The sequence below is a fragment of the Cervus canadensis genome, chromosome 5 (genome assembly GCF_019320065.1).
Source record: "Cervus canadensis isolate Bull #8, Minnesota chromosome 5, ASM1932006v1, whole genome shotgun sequence".
In the NCBI taxonomy this organism is placed as follows: Eukaryota; Metazoa; Chordata; class Mammalia; order Artiodactyla; family Cervidae; genus Cervus; species Cervus canadensis.
Window position 1 is genome coordinate 83,889,262 of NC_057390.1, and position 25,447 is coordinate 83,914,708.

At 36.7% G+C, this 25,447-nt stretch overlaps 1 protein-coding gene across 24 annotated transcripts in view; it reads left to right on the forward strand.

Annotated features, from left to right (window-relative positions):
- The window catches only part of KIDINS220 (kinase D interacting substrate 220), a 96,254-nt gene that overhangs the window by 38,330 nt on the left and 32,477 nt on the right, over positions 1 to 25,447 (forward strand). For all 24 annotated transcript variants that reach the window (XM_043469414.1, XM_043469416.1, XM_043469420.1 and 21 more), the window contains 7 exons: positions 13 to 302; positions 1,437 to 1,577; positions 2,439 to 2,682; positions 2,851 to 2,939; positions 4,402 to 4,546; positions 5,243 to 5,405; positions 24,429 to 24,607. In XM_043469414.1, the coding sequence (XP_043325349.1) occupies positions 13 to 302; positions 1,437 to 1,577; positions 2,439 to 2,682; positions 2,851 to 2,939; positions 4,402 to 4,546; positions 5,243 to 5,405; positions 24,429 to 24,607 (1,251 nt within the window). The remainder of the gene's footprint in view (positions 1 to 12; positions 303 to 1,436; positions 1,578 to 2,438; positions 2,683 to 2,850; positions 2,940 to 4,401; positions 4,547 to 5,242; positions 5,406 to 24,428; positions 24,608 to 25,447) is intronic.

Here is a 25,447-nt window from a genome sequence, read left to right on the forward strand (position 1 = left end):
TGTATTTTACAGGTAAAAAGAAATGGAAAAAAACGTGTTGTCTCCCATCTTTTGTCATCTTCCTTTTCATCTTTGGCTGCATTATTGCTGGGATTACTCTTCTGGCTATATTCAGAGTTGACCCCAAGCATATGACAGTGAATGCTGTCCTCATATCAATTGCGTCCATAGTGGGGTTGGCGTTTGTGCTCAACTGTCGAACATGGTGGCAGGTGCTGGATTCACTTTTGAATTCTCAAAGGAAACGCCTCCATAATGCTGCCTCCAAACTGCACAAACTGAAGAGTGAAGGATTCATGAAAGTAAGCACTCCTTGCTTGTTAGAAAATAATTCTGGGAATTCTCTGGTGGTCCAGTGGTTAGGACTCTGCTTTCACTGCCAAGGGCCCAGGTTTGATCCCTGGTCAGGGAACTAAGATCCCATATAAACCATGTGGTGTGGCCAAAAAAAAAAAAAAAAAAGAAAATAGTCCTAATGTAAACATGCTCCCATGACCATGATCACTGGGGCTTTAGGGAGTCTATTTTCTAACTGTTAGAGAATTGCACTTGTTTTTAGTTATAATCCAGATTTTTCCTATGAAAAATGCATGTATAGTGTGGAAAAAGTTATAACAGGAACATCTTTTTATAAAACCGACTTTTACCAGATCCTCATAGAGTTAACTATAGCTTCAGTACTTTGGCCCCCTGATGCGAAGAACCAATTCATTGGCAAATAGCCTGGTGCTGGGAAAGATTGAAGGCAAAGGAGAAGGAGACGGCAGAGGATGAGATGGTTAGATAGCATCACCGACTCAATGGATATGAATTTGAGCAAACTTGAGGAGATAGTGGAAGACAGAGGAGCCTAATGTGCTGCAGTCCGTGGGGTCGCAGAGTCGGACACAACTTAGCAGCTAAACAGCAACAGCAGAGTTAGCAGATACCCCTCAGGTGGTAGTTACTACCTAATAGTTTAGGTTGCTCTGCAGCCTGGTAGAGTAGACAAATTGAACCACCAAAACATAGAAGATAGGAATGTATTTTTTAGAGTAAAAAAGGACTTTATACAATTATCCACAGCCTCTTCCTTTGATCAAGGTCACATGCCATCTGGCAGCCAGTTGTGGTGAGGCATGTAGATCATTTGGATTTGCATTCTGATCTGTTTTCTGACCTTCAGAGCATGTGATCTTGGCATATAAGTCACTTCAGCCAAGTTTGTCCTTTTAAAATGTGTATGACATTGTCTACCTCTTTGTAAGAAATGCTCTAATTTAGATGAAGGCACTTTGTAAATGGTGACACATTCACTACAGTTCCACTAAATGGAACCACAGCTGGCAGCAAGCACTTTGGGTTTCTTTTCTTCCAGTAGGTGACTTTCAGGCTCTTTAAGAGAGGTACTTAAGTTTCTCGTATCTTCAGCACAGTGTATCCTTTCTTTTGCACAGGTTCTTAAGTGTGAAGTGGAATTGATGGCCAGGATGGCAAAAACCATTGACAGCTTCACTCAGAATCAGACAAGGCTGGTGGTTATCATCGATGGATTAGATGCCTGTGAGCAGGACAAAGTACTCCAGATGCTGGACACTGTACGTCTTAACCATCTTGAAACTTGTAACTGTCACGTATGTGGCAGCTGAGAGGAACAGCTTCATGAATATCTTAAGTGGAATTTGAATACCATTTTTTCTTTTATAAAAACAACTGTGTGTTTTATGCAGAAACAGCAGAAGTTTCATCCCAAGCACATTTAACCAATTTTAGGTTAATGGCACTGTGAGGGGAAACGTGAATGGGGGGGGTCTCTAAAGTCCAGGGTGTGACTCCAGCATTTCTGTACAGATGGTTATGGTTAGAATATAGATAGGGGTGGGGAGACCACAGAATTTGTGGAGTTTTTGTTAAAAAGTAAGAAAGGTCAGTGGCTTTCTGCAAGGTCTGGTATAAACAGCGGTGTGTGCCTGTGGTCAGAGACCAGTGTGTGCAGTTCACCGTGTCTGCTTGTATTTCTCATGTGTGTGGATCTTACTAGATGAGTGTGTGCAGTGCACCATGTCTGCTCATGAGCACTTCATGAGTGTTTCTCATCTGTGTTGCTTTTACTAGACCAGTGTGTACAGTGCATCGTGTCTGCTCATGAGTATTTCATGAGTGTTTCTCATGTTCGTGGATCTTACTTCTTAATGTAGATCCTGAGGGTCTCAATAGGACAGGACCAGTTGTTTCCTTCGGAGATTCTATCACTGTCAAATGTTGAAAAATTGTCAGGTGGTGAAAAACCAGATTGAGACTTCAAGAAAATTTGTTTTCACATAGAATAACATTTGAATGAGAAGGAAATGCTATTTTTAAAATGTAGTCACAAAGGCTAACACAGAATTTGAAGAGAGGTTTTGTTACTTTGGATAATTTAAGTTTTTTACTGTGATTATACATTTCTTCTACCACAGGTCCGAGTTCTGTTTTCAAAAGGCCCATTCATCGCCATTTTTGCAAGTGATCCACATATTATCATAAAGGCAATTAATCAGAACCTCAATAGTGTGCTTCGTGACTCAAATATCAATGGGCATGACTATATGCGCAATATAGTTCATCTGCCCGTTTTCCTCAACAGTCGGGGACTAAGCAGTGCAAGAAAATTTCTTGTAACTTCAACAACTAATGGAGATGTTCCATGCTCAGATAATGCAGGTAAAGATCAAGTTCCTTGGGTACTTTGGGTTTGAAGTGGTTCTGTAGTTTTTCATTTTGCATCTCCTCTTACCTTGAAAAGTATTGTTTGAATTTCTCATGACTCTTTAAGTATCATTTACAGCAGAGTTTCAGGACAAATTGTGCTTTCTTGATAAACTCTTTTAGGGATGCAGGAAGATGCTGACAGAAGAGTTTCACAAAACAGCCTTGGAGAGATGACAAAACTTGGTAGCAAGACGGCCCTTAATAGACGGGTAAGATAGTGTATGTTTTGAGCCATTTGTTTATATTGCTGCTGTTTAAGTAAAACCAAGGTGAGGCCACTTAATATTTTATAAATACTGCATTGAGCTCATAAAGTACATTTTATCCTTGGTGGTTTTTCAGGGAATGTCTGAATCTAGAGCCATAATAACTGTAAATTATATAGGAGTGCCCAGTCTCTCCCAGCCTGCTCTCAGCCCAGGTCCCACTCCAGACCAGTTGAATCAGAACCTCTGAGAGTGAGATTTGACAGCTTCCCAGATGATGTCACTGGGGGCAGAGAACCGCTGGGTTCATCCCAGGACAGGTTGTGCTTGTCCCAGGGCCCATTGTCACCACAACTGTAAAGGGGAGAGGCTTGTGGTGTGAGAACCAGTCTTTGCTGTGTTGTCCCATTGGCTGACCACCTGCCCTAATGTTTGTGAGGTGTGCGCTCTTTTTTCCTATCCCCACAAAGTGACCTTGTGTGCCTTTCCCAGTCTGTTGGTTGTCTCTTGTAGACACTGTAGTTTCCCTGCCCTGCCCTATCCTAGGAGCCTTTTGTGAAGAACTGGGGCTATTATAAGACAGGAGATGTACCTTTGCAGCTAAGTGATGGTAACAGTGCTGCTTATGGATGGCGAACTTGGTCTAGCATCAGATATTTCCCACTACCCGCCCCCCCCCCCACCGCAGTTTGCGAATCTTTAATTGGGACAGTTTACATTTTAAAAACTATTTTCAGGTATTTTGATCTTATGCCTTTACCATGTTCAAGTATGGATGCAGAAATAATATTATGAAGGATAATTGACAGCTCTAAATTAAAAATGGGATATGAGTTGCCATTTAGAATTTCTGTCCTGGGAGCCTGGACTGTTGGGTTCCCTTGTCTCATGACCTTAGATGAGAACCACCCTCGTTGTGCCTGCTTTTCCTGATTGGATGGGACCCACACCCATCCCACCCAGTAGAGAGCCTTTCATTCTTACTAGACATGAGGATACAGCAGCTGTGCCCTTTCAGTAGTTGTCACGTTTGAAAATAACCTAAAAATCAAAATGCTGAATCCTTAAATCTGGGCAAGGGGTTACTTGCTTTATTATCAGGGTTCCTGTAGATACTGAGCTGCCATAAGAGTTTGAATTGAATTTTCTTTATACAGTTCAGCTTATTTGTAGTTTTCAAGGCATTGGGCTTTCTCTGATTGTACAACTATAAATCAGGTACACCCAAAGCTAAACCATAGTCTCTGATGCATTTGCTGGAAATACTTACTTTATAGAGTTCAGTACATATTCTACTTCAGGGAGGAGTAATAATACTTTTTGTTTCTATTTCATCTTCCTCTTTGACTGAAATTTTGGATTGTTTTTGTTGTTGACATAGACATGTATTAACTTCTCAAAAAAAGCCTCAAGTTCTCAGGGTTGAAGTGAGAGTTCGTTCTCACTGACGGTACCCCGTTTTTAGGACACTTACCGAAGAAGGCAGATGCAGCGCACAATAACCCGGCAGATGTCCTTCGACCTCACAAAACTGCTGGTTACGGAGGACTGGTTCAGTGACATAAGTCCGCAGACCATGAGAAGACTGCTTAACATTGTTTCTGTGACAGGTGGGTTTCATTGTCTTAGTGTTGTGTGGTAGACAATAAGGTGCAACATTAACAGAGCAATTCACTTCCAGAAACAAAAGGATGGACTGTGTTTATAGGTTTACATCGCTGAACACCAGTTTTATTTTGCATTGTGTGTCTAATAAAACCAGTGTTAGTTTCGATAGTGAAAATTGACAATCAGTTGTCTACTATTATTTTAAAATGTGATGATTTAAAAATTTCACCTCAGGTTTAATTTTTCTCTTTGTATAAAAATAATTTTATGCTTATTTGTATGACTATAATTAATTTATTCTTTAAAATGTTGAAGTTCAGATTTTTACATGCTGCTATTCTGCTTTAATTTTCAAATTACATACTTTTTCTTTTTTTTAGTGTGTTAAATGATATACACATAAAATTTACCATCTTAACCAGCGTCCATTTGGGTGGTATTAAATGCTTTCACTATTTGTGTAACCTTCACCACCATCCATCTCCATAATGCATTTCATTCCATTAAACTGAAACTCTATACTCATCCCCCTGGTCCTCTCCCAGCAGCCATATAAATATTAGGTATGAATTTGTAGTGTAAGTTAAGTGGCAAATTCAAAAACACTGAAAGTTGGTTATTTGTGGATATACAGAATGGTTGGCTTAACATAACATTACACACCTATTAATTCTAAAATGTTTTTGTATTCTTTAAAGGACGATTACTGAGAGCCAATCAGATAAGCTTCAACTGGGATAGGCTTGCTAGCTGGATCAATCTAACTGAGCAGTGGCCGTACAGAACTTCATGGCTCATATTGTATTTGGAAGAGACTGAAGGTATCCCAGATCAAATGACATTAAAAACCATATATGAAAGGTACTTTATCTTACCTCTTTATATTTAAATTTGTTTTAAATTGAGTTGACTCTTAAGAAAAAAGTTAATGCATACAAAGCAAAATGAATGCGAAATAATATGTATAAAATGTAGAGTTCTGAGTTTAATCATTCTCATTAGTAATTTTTCCATTATAATTTCAGAGTTGTATTAGCACAGGTATATATCCCATTACGTAAAATTTGCAGCTTTATTTGGATAGATTCTTTCTTTCTCAGTGTAACCTATATGATAAAAGATGTTTAATTAATAGTCCTATTAGATTTATGTATTTAAATATACAAAAGACAAACCTTGAAACATTGTTTAATGTCCATTTTATTTTTTATTCTAAGTGTCTTGATAGAATGTTGAGGAGGTCTCATTTTCCAAATCATTAGTGCAGGTGTTTTCACAGCTTTGTATCTGGAAGACCTGGGGAACTGTGAATACGGGCTGGTAAACGTGCTTTGCACTAAACAGTAAAGGAATTTATTGTTCTTTTATAGTCATTGGAAGTACTTTTAAATCTACTTCTGATAAAGAAATTGATTAAGTTTTTCTGGGAAAACATGCAGTCAAGGCTCAGTGTAGTGTCAAGTTTTGAGAGTACCACTTTCTTGTCAAATTCACAAACAAAATTATAATCCTCTTTGTTTACCAGAATACTTAATACCATCATAGCTTTCAATTACAACTCTAAATAAAAGGTATCTCTTAGGAAAAAATGCAATTCAAGGGAGCTATGTAATTGTATAAAACTTAGTATAATTGAAGCATTATTTTGAACATGTAAATGACATAGTAAACCTGACCAACCATTCAGTGTAGAGTTTCTGTATTAAACTTTTAAAATTCCAAATAGTTTCTCCTTGAGTATTATCAGCATATGGTTTTCATTATTTTCCAATCCCCATTTTTCATGTACATATTTTATTTAATGTTTTCTAGGTAAGTAACTGATTTTAGAATATAGAGGATGGTTGTAATATTCGTCTACACACTTGAGCTCTTGAGGTTGTATGTTCAATTTATGTTACATTAATCAGTGTAAACTGTGTGAGCTGTGTGAAGTAGGTGTTCCAGTAGATGGCAGTGATCCACAGCTGCCAGGGGCCTGCAGAGCAGTGTTATTGGATACATCTGCCCTTTGATATCTTAGAAATCCTCTTTTTATTATGAGATACATGATTGTTTTTTTCCTTGGTTGTGTAGTAGACTGTTGTTTTGTTTCATGAATAAACATTTGCATTGTAACAAGTGCTACATAATGAATGTTTGCTGGATGAGCACAGTTTTTAGGTTTTGGTGCAGAATAGGACTCAAGTCAGTCTCTTCACCTTCATGTAATTGAACGTGATGCCTAGAAGTTTCCTGTGTCTCAGGAGTACAAAAACATTGACCAGTGTTCACGCTTTAAGGGCTATATGCTTAGAGTTCAGCCCTCGGCCCCATGCATGCTCTGTGAAGAGGGTGAGACTTGGTGAGAGAGTCTGTGTCCTCAGGAAATAGAAGCAGGAGAGATGTAAAAATATCAAAAGGTTTTTAAAACTCTCAGAAAAATTCATGATTCAGTTCAATCAGAAAAAGTTTATTAAGTGTCTACTAGGCCCTGCTGCCAATACTGGAGATAACAATGGTGAACAAGTAAATATGTGTTTACTTTTTCACCCAGCAATCCCACTGTGGAAATTTACTCTGAACACACACCTCCACAGTGATAAAACAACACTAATACAAGGTTATTTATTGTGACCTTATCTGTAGCACCATAACTTAACTGCATGTTTTTAGAAACATTAGTTGAATAAATTATGGCACATCTACCACAATAGAGTATTTTGTAACTGTAGAAAATGAGAAAAAAATTATGGTTTGATATGGAGATATTGTAAGGATACATTAGTAAGTGAAAACTGCAAAGTGCGAGAGTATATAACATGCTCTATTTGGTGGGGAGTAAGGACATCTACATATAAAGATGTAAATATGTATTATTTTTTGTGAAAATATAAAACAACCCACAGGAAGGAAAAAACAAACTAATAAAAATGTTTACCTGAAGATGATGCTTAGATGGGGAATGAGATGTACTCTGAATGTGTATTTTTATATGGTTTGCCTTTCATATATTAAAAAAACTAATTCAAAAAGGATAGAAAAAAGCAAACCCTAATATTGAATACAAACAGGAAGAATTGATGCTAATGATACATGAAACTGATAGTATAATCACACAGAAAAATATTAATTCAAGCACCTTGGAACTCAGTTTTCTCTTGACTCTTTATTCTTAATAGAATTTACTGAGGACAAAATTAGCTGCAACGAAATGTTGAACTTGGTAGGTTTATTGTTGCTAATGGTATTATTATACTCCTGAAGTCTTTTTATGTGTATTGTAAGATAGAGTAAATGAATGAATAAATTGATATTCTTGGAAGCCAGTGTTTTCTCTGTGGGAGAAGGGAATACCAATATTGAATGGAACAAAATTAGGAAGAGCACTGTGGTATTAGATTGAATTTTGTTGTTGTTAGGTCACTAAGTCGTGTCTGACTCTGTGATGCCATGGACTGCAGTGCACCAGGCTTCCCTGTGCTTCACTATCTCCTGGAGTTTGCTCAGATTCATGTCCATTGAGTTGGTGATGCTATCCAACCATCTCACCCTCTGTTGCCCCCTTCTCTTTTTGCCTTCAGTCTTTCCCAGCATCAAGGTCTTTTCCAATGAGTCGGTTCTTCACATGAGGTAGCCAGAGTATTGGAACTTCAGCTTCAGTATCAGTCCTTCCAATGAATATTTAGGGTTGATTTCCTTTAGGATTGACTGTGATCTCCTTGCAATTTAAGGGGACTTGAAGACTCGAGAGTCTTCTCCAGCACCACTGTCCATGAGATTTCCCAAGAAAGAATACTAGAATGGGTTGCCATTTCCTTCCTCCAGGGGATCTTCCCTGACCTGGGGATTGAACCCAGGTTGCCTGTGTCTCCTACATTGCAGGCAGATTCTTTACCTGCTGAGCCATCTGGAAAGCAGATTGGATTTGGAAATGTTAAATTATTAACCTATAATTTAAAATGAGGTTTTCCCTTGCTTTGCCCAGCGAAAGGGAGCAAAAATATCCCCAAACTGTGAGCCCACCTGGAGCTGGACTCCTTGGAGAAATGGCTAATTCCATGTCTGAGGCAGGGAAAGCTCAAGGGGAGTCTGCATTGTTGTGCCAGGAACCAAGGAAGGATGTGTTCGAGGACAGCAGAGTTTGCACAGATCTCCACAGGACGTGGTCTGAAGGAGAACCTTTCAAACTTGGGCCCACTTTCACAAAGAAAAATGATAGTAATGGGTTATAACATATCAACCAAAAAAAAAAAAATCCATGAGTCCATAGTAATGCTTAGAAGAGAGCAAACAAGGAATAATTCTTTGTTTTAGAATGCCAGCTAATGAATGTAGAAGGAATGAATGAAGTTAAAAAATTATCATTTTTAATCCCCAATATAATCATTGATTCAAGCAAGGATCATCAGTGGTTGCAAAAACCACTGGGGGGGAAGTTGTTGGGGAATACGAGGCACACGTGATCTCAAAGTGTCACTCCCCAGGTTATGTGCAACCACAGAAGAAATGCCCTTGCTGGGAGAGACTTGTCACCAGTTTTAATCAAATAGTCAAGTCTGACATCAGTAATGGGAGGCATAGCATTGTGTTGTTTAGTCGCTAAGTTGTGTTTGACTCTTTGCAACCCCATGGACTGTAGTACGCCAGGCTTCCCTGTCCTTTACCATCTCCTGGAATTTGTGCAGATTCATGTTCATTGAGTCAGTGATACTATCTAACCATCCCGTTCTTTGCCACCCTCTTCTCGTCTGTCTTCAGTCTTTCCCAGCATCAGGCTCGTGTGACTCTAGATAAAATGCAGTAGAACGTACCACATCACCTATGTGCTCTTGTTGCCAGCCATGTTTTACTGTGATCTTAATTGTGAGGAAACAGCCAGATGAATCTGAGATGTGAAACACTCTGCAAGGCAACTGGCTTAGGTTCCATATTGGCCACTGAGGAAGACTGAAGAGATCCCACAGCCCAAATGCAGCGTGTGAGCAGTGATTGGAATCTATCAGAAGAATAGAGCATTGAAGGGCATTTTGTGGGCAGTTGGGGAATTTGAGTTTTTGAGTTAATGTTAATATCCTTTGGTAATGTTAATATCCTTTGGTATGCTAAGGGTGTTTGGGGGACATTCGTGCTGAAGTATTTAGGTGTGAAATACACTTTCAGATGGTTTGGCAAAAGGAAAGTATGTATGTGTGTGTAGATGAAGTACCTGGTTCTTATTAAAAAATTTTCCTCTTCCCATGCCTTTTATTCTCCACAGTGACTGTTCAGTAAATGCTTTGTTAACATTTTTACTTAGGGACATAATTTGAATTAAATGAATCTAAGAGCTGTACTCCTTAGTGCATTCCTGTGATTTTAATAACCTTTTCACACATGCCAAATTGAAAATCGTTATGTATCTATACATGGCTCTTCTGAAAATTCTAAAAAAAACTACTATTTTGCTCCATGGTGGCAGAATGAATCAAAAACCACATGTTATTCACTGGTTGATTCTAATGTCAGAATCAGCCAGTATCTCTAAAGGTATGGAGCATGTGGGTATGGAAGGTGCACTGTTCATTACTGTACCCATTCTAGTTAATTTTCTTCATGTGATGTGTGTTTAGTGTGGGTCTTTACTGTAGGTTAGGGCTCAGATTGTGTCCTTTGTGCTTTTATGTGTTCCAGGGCCTGCCTGAGGACGTAGGGTAGAGGGACAAATATGCAAAGCATCTAATGCTCTTGAGGAACTTACAGATACATATCTACACACATACATACCCTTTTGCCAAACCATCTGAAAGTGTATTCACACCTAAATACTTCAGCATTCCCAAAGACATCATTACCACACACCACACACACACACACACACACACACACACACACACACACACACACACACACACACACACACACACACACACACACACACAAACACACACACACTCACTCACTCACTCACTCACTCACTCACTCACTCACTCACTCAATTTCCTAAACCATTAGAGGGTAAATTATATGCAACATATCTTCTGTCCCTCATCACTCAAGTATATGAGGAATATATATTCTGATTGAAAGTAAAATGTACATATTTGAAGCAACTGGAATAAAGTAAAAATGTGATGGCTCAAACAATTAGCCAGTTAACAAGTTTTATCAATAATGGGCCGAAACACTGCTTTCTGGATGATAGAAAGCTTTTCAGGCTAAAACTAACGTTCTTTGCTAATAGACCTTTTAAAAGGTCTAATTAATTGCCCTTTTAAAACTTTTAATGCTAATTTCCAGCATTTGAGCCTCAAGCTTACACGACTTCCTAATGTTCAAGGAAATTCTCAGAAATTTACATTTTAATTAGTTAAAATATATCATACAAACAAAAGAAAATATATTATCACCTGTAGTTTAAAGATAATGGTAAAAATTCGCCCTGTTTGTTAAATAAAACATTTGTCAAAAGTTTTGGGGGAAAGTATATTTTTTATTTTTAATCATAGGAAAAATAGCGTGGAGTGAATTTTTGCAGTGAGAATATTCTATGCCTGTAAATATAGACTATTGTATATTGGAGGTATAATGAGGTAATGAGAACTTTGCAATTAAGTTAATCTATTATTTTATACTTTAGCTCTTGGTGGGCCTGCCATCCATGAATGGGTAGAATGCAGAGTGACTTTGAGATGTGTCTTTTTTTTTTAAAAGAAATGACTGTGTCCTTTATGCCTGCAGATACTTAGAAATACTGTTTTGTAGCTATTCTAAGGGAAAGAAAAAGACAATTTAGTAAGAATCTTTGAGAGTTCATTAAGGAATTGATTTAATTTAATGTGATCTTGAATGAAAAACTATAGGGAGACAGTTTGATCAGTATATCAAAAAATCGTATTGGAATATGTTAGAATAACTCAGATGACTGTTCTAGTTAACCATAGTTGAGTTCTTTGATGCTATTGCTTGTCATTTGAATAATAAAAAGTTTTATTTATGGCAGACAGAAAGCAGCAGTATATAATTGATATTCATTTATTTTATTAAAGAAATCTGATTTGGTAAAAACAATCAGAAAATAGTATTTTTAACACTAGTAGTAAAATTTTTTTAATCCATAAAAAGCCTCATTTATTTTTATAGCAATTTGATGACACATCTGCTTGCTTTATTCAGCTGAAAAAGAAAATGTTGGTTCTTGGTGTTTGGTAAAATTGCTTTGTTAAATTATTTTCTAAATTGTTCAACTTTTAACAAATGACATTTGATACTAACACTGGAAAGCAATTTCAGCTAATTAAGTAGATCCCTCTATAAACCATTGGAACATTAAGATGACATACTGTTCATTCAAGATTATTTTAATTGGTACAATTATTGTAATTTTCTTGCAATTATGTGTTGAGCTAAAAGCTTTTGTCTAGATCATTTGAGGGTTTTTTTTGTTAACATACATTTAGTAAGAAGAAAAGGAGTAAAATAAAAACTGTAGATAAAGATTTTCTGTCTACTTTTATTGCAGAGTTTTAGACCCCATTGAGATATTTTAGTATAAAACTTTATTTCTGATATTTTTTAGTATTAAGCATTTTAAGCAATGATAGAGGTTTTTGAAAGATCAATTTAAATAGCTTCCATGAAAAAAAAAAAAAAAAGCTTCCATGAAGGTACTGCTTCAAATGTCTGTTTTGACACTCTCAGCAAGTCTTTTTTTTTTTTTTTTCCATTTATTTTTATTAGTTGGATGCTAATTACTTTACAATATTGTAGTGGTTTTTGCCATACATTGACATGAATCAGCCATGGATTTACATGTGTTCCCCATCCTGCACCCCCCTCCCACCTCCCTCCCCATCCCATCCTTCTGGGTCATCCCAGTGCACCAGCCCCGAGTACTTGTCTCATGCATCCAACCTGGACTGGTGATCTGTTTCACACTTGATAGTATACATGTTTCGATGCTGTTCTCTCAGATCATCCCACCCTCGCCTTCTCCCATAGAGTCCAAAAGTCTGTTCTATACATCTGTGTCTCTTTTTCTGTCTTGCATATAGGGTTATCGTTACCATCTTTCTAAATTCCACATATATGCCTTAGTATACTGTATTGGTGTTTATCTTTCTGGCTTACTTCACTCTGTATAATCGGCTCCAGTTTCATCCATCTCATTAGAACTGATTCAAATGTATTCTTTTTAATGTCAGCCAGTCTTTTACTTAGAATGATGTGGTCAGAATTAGGCTTGTGGTAAGGATAATGTTGTCCTTTGTTTTGGTACTTGATTTTTTTAGAGCAATTGAGTAAGTTTTGAGAGAGCTTCAGAATGGTAGCCATTTCCATTTCCCTGAAATAGCTATTTGCTGAGTAGACACTATAGACATCTAATTTATAAAATTTATCCAAAGTTCAGTATATTTAAACTACTCAAGGAGTAGTGTTTCTGTGCTTACAACATTTTTCATAATGAAACATCATGTTGGATGATACTCCTTCCTGATACTCAGCCAAACTTTTCATAAGCTTAGTTTTATCACTTCTAGTTACCTCACACCTCTCTTTGCTCTCACTAACTACCTTCCTCTTTCCTTCAAGTTCTGGGTTATTTCTGATACTCTCCCCACCCCATCACGTGGCCCAGACTATGCACAGGCTTGTTTCCTTTGAATGTGGATGGAAGTTATGAATTTGAATAACATAAAAAATTGGACGCTAGATAGTTTAGATTTGTAAGGAAATTGTCTTATCTTCTTGGTGGTACGAAGTTCATTCTTGTACTGATGATTTTTTCTTCCATTTAGGTTTGAGATACTATAAATATTTATTCCCAATACTGTTTCATGCATGCCCTTTTATTGTTTTTTGTAGGTAGTTGAGAATCCTAATGAAATTCTGTATTCTTGATAGGTGTTGGTGTTGTCATCATTCCACAGTTAATAATTTATTATCTTGTGTGTAATTGTTACTTCCATTTTTATTCTCAGAACATTCTTGCCCTTAATGTATATACAGTGTGAACACGTTTTTCAGAATTTCAGTACTTTATCATATCTTTATTGGCTCAGACGGTAAAGCATCTGCCTGCAATGTGGGAGACTGGGGTTCGATCCCTGGGTTAGGAAGATCCCCTGGAGAAGGAAATGGCAACCCACTCCAGTACTCTTGCCTGGAAAATTCCATGGACGGAGGAGCCTGATAGGCTACAGTCCGTGGGGTCATAAAGAGTTGGACATGACTGAGCAACTTCACTTTTTCTTTTCTACTTTCTTTTTTATCTTTAAAAAAAAAACTCATCAAATTCTTTGCAAGCTCATGAAATAATTCTCCATATAAAAAAGGAACCTAAGTAGGTTTGTGTTGAAAAAAAAGATTAAAATCTAAAATAGAAATCACATTTTAACAGGATAAAATAAATAACAGTATATTTGCAAGGTTTCACATGAAGATTGAGCCTTCAAAGAACCATGAACAAAGATGCCTGTAAACAGATGTAGTGTTGACAGTTAAACATGCATTTCTTGTTGTGTGTTGTTTATTTTTATTCATTGTCTTTGTGGAAATTACTTGGAGAACTCAGGTTCCTAAAGATAAGTAAAGGTGAAGGGCAGACTTTTTTGGTTTATTTTGATAGGCCTGAAAAATATCTCTAGTTTTGTTTGGAGAAAAAAAAATGAAACAGAATGAGACATGTTTGAGTGTTTTTTGAGTTTATTTATATATTTTGCAACTTCTTTGTTTTATCATTGCGACCAGGCGCCTAGCAACATTCAGTATCTTTAATAGATACTTGCATTGCAGTTTCTTTAATATTTGTTTCCTGAATTAGACTGATAACTCCATGAAGTGTAACTTCCTTAAACCTTGCTGAATTCCTTGTTTTTAGACATTCTTGACATAGAGTAGACGGTGTGGGTATTTCTGAAAGAATAAAGAATTATGATGATGACATTTGCTTTGGGGAAAGCATGGTGTAGGGGAACGTGGTAAGTGAGAAGGCACATTTTATCTTGAAAAGAATACTATCCATACAGACTAGTCCTTCTTTGGTTCTAAATGTAGGTGAACACTTTCCTTTGTTATTACAACAGTGGATCCCTGGGTGAGGCACACAGAAAGTTTTCAGAACACAAAGATTGAATGAGTACATATTTCAGCTAACACCTAGTAGATTCTGCCTTTTGTCAGGTGATAGTAAAATCAAAGCAGTGTTTTCATAGGCGTTTCCCTGTTTAGCTGCATTTATAAGGTTTCTTACACTCATGATCGTTTTATGAATGCCACAGTTTGGAATTGCTTCGTATCAGCATGCTTTTAGACAAGTTCCTCTCACTTCTGTTTCTGTTTACTGGCTGTTTTCAGTATTGTTCAGAAAGGCCCTTTGACTTAGCTGGACTCTGTTTTTGTTATACTGAACATTTTGATTGTGTTCATTCATTAAATATTTATAGAGTTTATTACATGCTGGGCACATGCTAATAAAAGCACTAGCTAGTGCTATTACTTGAGCCCTTAATATATGGATTTACCTAGATTATTTCATTTAATATCCATAACTCTTGGAGGCAGGGAGTGGGAGTTATCTAAGACCACACAGCTGTAGCTGCTGGAGCTTCCCCAGGCCTATTTCTAGAAGCCAGCAGGCTGTCTGCGACTACAGAGCTAGACAACCGGTCTGAGATATTAGAAAGAAGTGAACTAATTTTATTTTTATTTCCAGATATAATTTATTCATTTTCAAATGAATATTTAGAATCATTTATTGTGTATCAATGGGAATGTTATAGCAGACATTTTTTAAGAGGATGGAATTTGTCTTAATTCCATTTAAAAAAGGCAGACTTCTTACCAACTTATGTAAAACCCCAAATCAATGCTTTATTCAGTTCTGATTGTGTCTGCTAACTGCAGTAGGTTTTGTATGGAAAGCTTAAGAAAAATCAGTTGTGGTATTTGTCACTTAAACAGCTGGTACATCTGTGTGTTTAAGCCTTCAGACCATTTTTATGTACACTAAGTGGCTGTAATTTTTTCCTTGGTAGCTTTTTAAATAATTTTTCTTTTGCTCTCAATAGGATAAAATTGATTTTTAAAATATTTTCTCATTTAAACTCATAATGCTGTTTTCAGTATTTTATACAAATGTAGAACAGAGAATTTTAAATGTTTCAAAGTTGTGTGTTTCTAACTTTAACATGAAAAACCAGAATATGTTAACTAAGGCTTTGATATTTGAAAATATTTAAATATTTGAAAACTATTTAAAAATCAGTTTTTCTAAAATATGTTTTAATATGTAAAATAAAAATTTTATTACTTCTGCAAGCTTATAATTTATTTTATAGTACAGCAAGAATATTATGCATATTTATATTAACATACTGTTGAAGGATTCAGATTTGTCAAAAAGATTAAATATACCATTAGAGATCAGGTAGAGATCAATTTTTTCCTGAAATTATTTCTTCACTAGAGGTTTGTAATTTTGGAATTTCAAAGCGAAATTCTTTTAAGACTCTTCAAAATGTAAGAATAAACAAAAGTAATGTATAATAAAATTGCTGTGCTATGCTAAGCCGCTTCCGTCGTGTCTGACTCTTTGTGACGCCATGGACTGTAGCCCGCCAGGCTCCTCTGTCCATGGGATTCTCCAGGCAAGAATACTGGAGTGCGTTGCCATACCTTTCTCCAGGGGGTCTTCTAATGTTAGAAGATGCTCACTAATGGAAATACTAAGATATGCTGATGTAAAACCTTGAAGCATGTGGCCTCTGTTTGCAATGTCTGGAAAGTCCACGAGGGGGCAGTATTTCATCAGAAACATGGTTAACGTGGTTGACCGAGAAATAGGAGCTAATGCATTTTGCTTTCCCTTTTTCATAGCAGGAAAGCAAGAAGGACCCTGAGTTTAATGAGTATTTTAGTCTCTGAAGTTCAGCTTTCATTCCTGTTATTTAAATAATGGCTTTACAGGACACTTGTAAGCACTGAGAATTATGATCATAAACAAATGAATGACTATCTGAATGGTGTAGTTTTCATTAAGTTGATTGAGAAAAGGGTAGATATGAAGAATGTTTTAAATTAATCTTGTTACAAATTTGTGTTTATATATTAAAATACTAATGTGGATCTTGGGTTCCATGCTAATTAAACATTAAACTTTTAAGATAACTTATATAATAGAAGTTTTGGTTTAACCTTAGACATATTTATAGGCAGACTTTGAGTGCAGAGCCTCCATTCTCTGCTTGTTATTGAAAGTTTTATTGCAGATTTTTGCAGTAAATCACTTTGTGATTAGTGTTACACTTTTTAAGATTTCTTAAAGGCAACAATAACATGAACATTTTCTCATTGCTTTCTAGCACCTCACAGTGTTACTAGTGTTCGTTAAAAGGTTATGAAAATTGGATCTTATTTACTTTTGTTGAAATATTTTAAAATATCATATAAAATTTTGATATAAAACAATGAACTTTGCTTTTTTATGAGTGATAACTATTTTCATTGAGCCTGTTGTGAAATATGTTGCCTGTCTCTTAACCTCTCAACTGAAGTTTTCTCTTTACTCTAGCTTGAAATCACCATTTTCTTGTCATCTGACCACTTACATGATTCAGGCTATCCCCCTGCTAGTGGAAACCTTTTTGTAGATTCTGTCTTATGCTGCATCCCAATAAATAAAGCAGAATGAATAGAAATTAATTGAAATTATAACATTTCCTGATAAATTCAGTTGGGAAAATGAGCTGTTTGGAAGATTATTAAAATTGAAGTGTATGGACAATGGTTGCAGTTCTGCATTGGTTTACGCATCTATTTGTTTCTGTACTCAGTTTTGGCAATGTAATATCAAGAAAATTCTCAATCATGAGTAGATGCAGATGGTAACCAGTTTTTAAACTTGCTTTGCAATGGTAGGATATTTTCAATTAATGTAATTCAGAAATGTGAAAGTTTAATTGGGAATTTTACTTCTTAAGTGACTCATTAATATAATCTAACAGTTGTTCACATTTTTTTTTTTTAATAATAGATGAAGTATTGGGTGCTGCTTCTCTGACGAGGTCCTGTCACTTGAAGCACATCATTATTATTGCGATTTTTTAACTGGCTTTTGCATTCCATGCTCAGGCATGTGGAGTGGAGTAGTAGTAGTGTCTTGTTCGCATAATTTTGTTAGCAGAAAAGTGCTAGCCTGTATTTTAAAACAGTGAAGGAATTTAAATATAACATCCATGAAGATGGAGGAGAAACTTTATTTCAAAAGCCTGCAAAAAAACTGAAACAAAAAGCCAGTATAACCTGCCAACGTAGGCTTATGTGTTGGTCTTCTTCAGTGTGTTATAATTTAATATGTAACAGCATTCTATTTTATACTTGTAAGGAGTTAAAAACATGTAAATAATTAATTTAAGAATCATGAGCCAGTGCAAGGAGCAGGGTACAGGGTTGTGAATCGGCAAACACACCCACCAGCTCTTGTGTTTACAGCCAGGCCATGTCAGGCCAGTTGCTTAACCTCTCTGAGCCTCAAGTTCCTCATTTTAAAAACTGAAATAATACATCACAGGATGTCGGGAGATAGAAATTAGATGAAATACTAGTTTTTTAAAACTCCCTTTCATTATAGCATTTAAATATCTTTTCTGTTAGATTTTATATAAGAAAGGGATACCTTACTCAGAACACTTTACATAGTGCCCATGCATGAAGTCAGTGCCTTATCAGGATTTTTGGTGCCTTGGAGTGACTTGTGGGATCTTGGCTCCCCTGACCAAGGATTGAAGCTGTGCCCTCAGCAGTAAAAGCGCACCATCTTAAGCACTGGACCATCAGGGAAGTCCCTCAAGATACTCTTTATGAGAATTTTAGGGGTGATTAAATTTATGGGATACAGCAAAGGCAGCACTCAGGAAAATTTATAGCTATAAATGCTTATATTTAAAAAGGAGAAAAATCTTATATGAATAGTCCAACTTTACACATTGAGAAACTAGAAAAAAAGGAGCAAATTTAAAAAATTTCAAAATTAGCCAAAGAAAGGAAATAATAATGATTAGAGTGGAAATAAATAAAATAGAGAATAAAATAGCAGTAGTAAGAATTGGTGATAATGAAAGTTCTTTGCAAAGATCAACAAAATTTACAAGTCTTTCACTAGATTGACAGGAAAAAATAAGAGAGAAGACAGAATTAACTAAAATCAGAAATTGTGGATGTTACCACTCATTCTACAGAAATAAAAAAGATTGCAGAATACTCAAGGGAGGCACAAAAGGCATCTGATGAAATACAACACCCTTTTTGGATAAAAGCAGAAAACTAGGAGTAGAAGGGAATTTACTCAGCATGGTAAAGGGCATGTAGGGAAAAATCCACTGCTAATGGTCTCAGTGATGACAAATTGCAAGCTTCCCCCTAAAGACAGGAATAAGACAAGGGCGCCTCCTGCTATGGGCAGAATGTGTCCCCCACAAAATTCATGTGTTGAGACCTTACCCCCCAGTGTGATGGTACTTGGAGGTGAAACCTTTGGGAGGTTTAGTGAGGTCATGAGGGGCAAGTCCTTATGATGGAATTGGTGTCGTTATAAAAAGAATCAGAGAGCTAGCTGCAAATCAGAGAGAGGGTTCTCATCAGAACCTGATCATGCTCTCAGACCACATCAGAAATAAATGTTGTTTAAGCCCCCAGTCTGTGAGATCCTGTTAGAGAAATCTCAGTTGACTTAAGTTACCTGCTCTCACCACTGCTGATAGACATTATCCTGGAAGTTCTGGCTAGCACAGTTAGACAAGAAACAGAGATAAGTGGATCCATTTGGAAATGAGGAAGTGAAAATACCTCTGGTCACAAATGATGTGATGCTTTATGTAGAAAATCCCAAAGAATTTCACAAGAAAGCTAATAGAGCCGATAAATTTGGCAGTGTTTCAGGATACAGATCAGCACAAAAATTAGCTGAGAGTTTTTATACACCTGAAATGAACAATCTGAAAGGAAATTAAGAAAAAAATTGTATTTACTATAGTGCCTGAAAGAATGGAATATCCAGGAAAAAGTTTGCCCATTGAGGTAAAGACTTGTACACTGAAAACTACAAAATATTGGTTAATTAAAGTACTTAAGAAATGAAAAGATATCCCACATTCATGGATAGAAAGACTAAATATAGTCAGTATTACCCAAAGTGATCTACAGATTCAATGAATCCCTTTCAAAATTCCAGTAAACCCCCCCCCCCTTTTTTTTTTAGCTGAAACCTCATCCTTAGATTCATAATACTGGAGTGGGTAACATTTCTCTTCTCCAGGGGATCTTCCCAACCCAGGGATCAAACCCAGGTCTCCCACATTGCAGGTGGATTCTTTAGCAGTTGAGCTATCAGGGATGACCTATATGAAATTGGAAGGGATCCCAAATAGCTAAAACAATCTTGAAAAGGAATAAAGTTGGAGAACTCTTTCTTGATTTTAAAACTTACTACAGGGACTTCCTTAGTGGCCCAGTGTTTAAGATTCTGCCTTCCAATGCATGGGAAGTGGCTTTGAACCCTGGTTGGGGGGCTAAGGTCCTAAATTCTGAAGGGTACAGCCAAGAATTAAAAAAAAAAAAAAAACCTTACTACAAAGCTGTAGTCATCAGAATACTGTGGCACTGACATAAGGATAGACATAATGGAATAGGATTGAGAGTCCAGACGTAAAATAAATTGACACATCTACAGCCAGTTAAGCTGTAAAAAGGTTGCCAAGTCCATTCATTGGGGGGAAGAATAGTCTACAAGAAACGGTGCTGGAACAACTAGATTTCCACATGTGAAAGAATGGAGTTGGACCCTTATTTCACATCATGTACAAAAGTTAACAGGAAAGGGTCAATGTACTCTTTCCCAAGCACAACGTTTTTTCCAATCAGAAAGGATAATTAAAGTGAAAATTATTTTAAAAGAATAGAGTTCTTTGGGAGCAGTACTTCTTTTTGTGTAGTTTATTCACTCTACAAGTTATTTATTAAGCAAAAGTGATACGATGGCTCTCTGTGCTAAGCATTCGAAATACACAACCAAATTCGTCTTTAGCTTTAATGGAGTTTATCTTCTAGCAGGGTAGATAGGCATTAATAAAATGATTTTACTCGTGAATAACAACATTCTGATTGTGATATGTATATGCAAGGAAGCATATGTGGTTTGAGGTTTGTAATAGAGGAATGCAATGTAGTTTCACGGAGGACTCCCTGAAGAGGGGGAGCTGAGCGGAGAGACAGAGGATGAGTAGAAATTAACCTGGTTAAGACCAGGAAGGAGAGAGCGTGGCTAGCTCCTGACATGTTCTGGGGGTTTTGATTGTTTGCAGATAGTAATGGGCTTCATTTTATCATTTTATCTTTTGTTTCTGACCCTTTGGCTACAGTGCTGAGTGGCGGTTTTCTGTCTCTGTGTTTCATCTGTCTTCCAGGATCCCCAGAGTGCTCTGTGCACAGAGAGTATTTAGCAGATGTGCACTCACTCATAGGAAGTATTTGAGAATCTACTGGAAGTTAAGTTGTGTCAAAGTAATAAAATTCTGAGGCAATGAAGAGTTTTCCCTTTTTAAATTTTTAAAGAAAATGTATCTTAATTTTTAACCTCTTATGATTAAATAATGACATTATCAGGCAGCTACTTTTAGACAAAATATGGTAAATAACACCTTCTTCATAATGATGATCTTAGAACCTATTTATATTTTGATTTAAAACAGAATTTTTTTTCCCATGTGATTTAAAACCTTATTTTGAATGGAAGTGATATGAATGGCTTATGTACTTTCTGCCAAGGAATTAATATGGACTTCCTAGAAACCACTGTCATTTATAATCAAAATGCTTTTAACTTACATTGACATTGGCATTAACAAGTTCTGCTAGATTGGTAGCATGGAAAGAAAATGCATTTAAACTTACTGAGAGATCGTTGATGCCTGAGGCTTTATAATGCATTCTGTGGGCCATTTAACTGCTGGCAACTTTAATTCACATGATTCATAATACTGGAAATTTAAATTCACTGTTAATTGAAAAGTGAAGTTACTTAAATTCTTTAAATACTAACCTTTGGGGAAAATATCTGAAAAATAAAAGCACATATGATTTTGGTGGCCTACTGCCAAAAGATTATCATTTACATAAATATCTCTTTCAGTAGAAGAGTTTAATGTATTGAGCTCAAAAGGTTAGAATAGAGACTTCAATCTGGAAACCAGCAGTAGACTGTTGGCTTGTGAACAGCAGTATTGTTCATCGTATTGAGAACACTGTTCACATTCAAGCTTAAGCAGAGCTGGCATTAAAATTCAGTTAATTTGTTTCATGTGACTTGTCAGCTGTGTGTTTTTATCTAAATCTTTCTAGCTTCTCTTCTTAGCATTTTATGTTAAACTCCTGAAATAGACAAACTACCTTTTTAACTGTTGAAGCTCTGATACTTTGACCACTTCTGCAAAGTGATTTGCAGAAATCTGGGGATTCCATGAAACCATTCTCTAAGTTTTCCATTTCATTTTAAATATACTTAATAATTGGTTTGAAAGTCAGCTTAATTTATTGGCCTCCCAGGTGGTGCTACTGGTAAAGAATCCGCCTGCCAATGCAGGAGGCGTAAGAGACACAGGTTCAATCTCTGGGTCAGGAAGATCCCCTGGAGAAGAAAATGGCAACCCACTCCAGTGTTCTTGCCTGGGTAATCCCATGGACAGCAGAGCCTGCTGGGTTATAGTCCCTGGGGTCGCAAAGAGTTGGACACGACTGAAGCAACTTAGCGCACACAGTCCTATTTCAGAGGGCTTTTCTGTTTTGTGCACATGTGCATGGCCCCAGAAAAGGGACTTCCTGAAATTCATTAAGATGCAGTTGCCATCCCTATTTCCTCACCAGCACCCTGTTGTGTTCTTGTTTGCTGACTGTGGTCTCTGAATTTCCCCTTAGATGGCTTTTAATAAATGGCTGCTAGTCAGGTGGTGAGCCTGAGGAGTAAAATGCTGGTCCCAGAGAAATCATGTTGCTGTAACCAGTGTTAGAGTCAGATCCCATTTTACTTTTTTTGAAGGGCAGGAAAATCTTACTGTTTGTCTGAAACTAGACTTATTATAATCTCACAGTTAATATTATTAACTAGTTGGGAATTGAGTGTTTTGATGATATCTTCAAATTTACAGTGATTTTAAAAGAGCTTTTGAGGTGTCATCAACATATAAGAAATGGCCATATTTAGATTGTCCAATTCCTGAAGTTTCGATATATATCTATAGCCACCAAATCTTCACCACCACCAGGAGAGAAGACACGTGACTTCCAAAAGTCTCCTCCCATTCTTACGAAATCTCTCCTGTTGCCTCTCTCCCCCCATTCCTGACTTCACAGTAAACCCTTATTCTCCTTCTGTCACTACAGATTAGTTTTTATTTTCTAGTCTTGTATAAATGAAAAAACTACAGCTGTTCTTTATTTGCTATATTCTTTCACTCAACATAATTTACTATGAGGTTTATCGATGTTGTATATATATAAATAAGTCCATTCCTTTTTATTGCTAAGTAGTATTCCATTATATGGATGTACCACAAATTATTTATCTCTTCATTGTTAACAGACATTGGGTTATATCCAGGTTTTCCATCCACCTCCTTGTCTTTTAAGCTCCTTCACATTTTCCATTCTTTTCTCTCTCTATGATGTATTTTTACTTACTGCCTCAAATTAGCCCATGACCTTGCATGTAGTGGGTTGAAACCTATGGAATTGTCAGTAGTTTACCATTTCGACCTACAAAATTGACAGTTTCATATAGTTCAACATAGAAGCGTTTTTAATTTTTAAAGCAGTTTTTAATGAATGTCACTTTTTTTTACGTTTAAGACCTCTGCCTGATACAGTTATTTACTTATAATTTAGCTATGTAAAAAGTTATGCATAATGCATAATGAAAAATAGTACTATATTAGTAGTTATTGTGTCTGGTTGGTAAAATTATGTGGTTTTTTAAACCCCCTCTGTTCTTTTGTACTTCTTTGTCTTATATATATGCTTATATAGTAAACACAGATTACTTTCTATTTTCTAATAGAAAATAAAACCTTTTTTAAAAATGGAAAAATCTATGCATTTTTCTAGTTTGCATAATTTGTTTAGAGATTATTATTTTTGTTTTCTTTGCAAGAATCATGGCAAGAATCATGGCATTTTAGGGACTTCTCTGGTGGTCCAATGGTTAAGATCTCATGTTTCTGCTGCAGGAGACATGAAAAGACCCCTGGTCAGGGAACTGAAATCTCACGTGCCATGTGGTGCAGCCAAACAATAAAATTTAGAAAAAAGAAAGAGCCATGGCATTTTGTAATAAACATGATTTTTAGAGTCAGTTAGGTTCTTTTTCATGTCATGTGACTTAGTCAGACTGTCGAGTTTGTCTGAGGCCACTGTTCATGTGTGTGAAGTGGTAACTCAGCCTTCACTGTGAGGTAATCATTAACATGTGACATACCTAGAGTGTATGTTACTGTCCTTTTTCTGTTTTCCCTGCCCAAATTCTGCCTTTGGTTGTGAAAGTTCACTCAGTTGTGTCCGACTCTTTGTGACCCCATGGACTGTAGTCCACCAGGCTCCTCTGTCCTTGGAATTCTCCAGGCAAGAATATTAAGAGTGGGTTGCCATTCCCTTCTCATTTGGTTAAGGCAATATAATTCTAACGTCACACTTGTCACCTTAGTAATTTTGAAACTGTACCATTTATTTTGTTCCTTTTTCTTTAAAAAAATTAATGAGAGCAAACTGAGTAATGAGTAATGTGTTACTTACTTTTATAAGTAACACATTTTAAGTTTCGTGCAGAATTTGCCTGTCTAATAATGACTTTAATGACAATTTTCATTTGTTTCTTATTTGAAGAATATCAAAGAATATTCCGACAACTAAAGATGTTGAGCCACTGCTTGAAATAGATGGAGATATAAGAAATTTTGAAGTGTTTTTGTCTTCAAGGACCCCAGTTCTTGTGGCTCGAGATGTGAAAACCTTTTTGCCATGCACTGTAAATCTAGACCCCAAACTGCGGGAAATTATTGCAGGTGGGTATCAGCAGTAAATTTAATTTGCCCTCTCTGAAGTGCTAAAAAATTTTCCCGTTTCTAACTTTGCTGTATAAGTTTCTCCTGCTCCATGAAAAAAATGGGAAATATTGAACCAAGCACTACCCAGGAGAGTTAATGAAACTGAAGGTGGGGGGTCTCAGCATCCTCTGGGAACGCTGGGAAAATGCTGTCTGTTAAATTGACCTTATTATGTTTCCCAGCCTACACACCTGAAGCGTCACTGGAATCAAATTCCTTTTACCACACAGTCACCACTTTAAGCTGTCAACGCACTGTGATTTTTTTTTTTTTCTGTCACCAGTCTTCTGTCTTTAATAGGGATCTGTATCCAGAGCTGTAGCAAAGTTTATATTCCTTTCAAAGGTTAAATCTGTGGAGTAGAACTTGACGATAATGATGTGAAGGTTTTGGATAAGTTAAAGTTGCTCTTGCTGCTGCTGCTGCTAAGTCGCTTCAGTCGTGTCTGACTCTCTGCGACCCCATAGACAGCAGCCTGCCAGGCTCTCCCCTCCCTGGGATTCTCCAGGCAAGAACACTGGAGTGGGTTGCCATTTCCTTCTTCAGTGCGTGAAAGTGAAAAGTGAAAGTCAAGTCGCTCAGCCGTGTCAGACTCTTAGTGACCCCATGGACTGCAGCCCACCAGGCTCCTCTGTCCATGAGATTTTCCAGGCAAGAGTACTGGAGTGGGGTGCCATTGCCTTCTCCATAGTTGCTCTTGAGGCCCTGCTGTATGCTCACGAAAACATGCACTCAACTTTCGTTGAAACACACACTCTTGTGTGTGATACAGTACTGCTGACCCACCTTTGCGTTTTC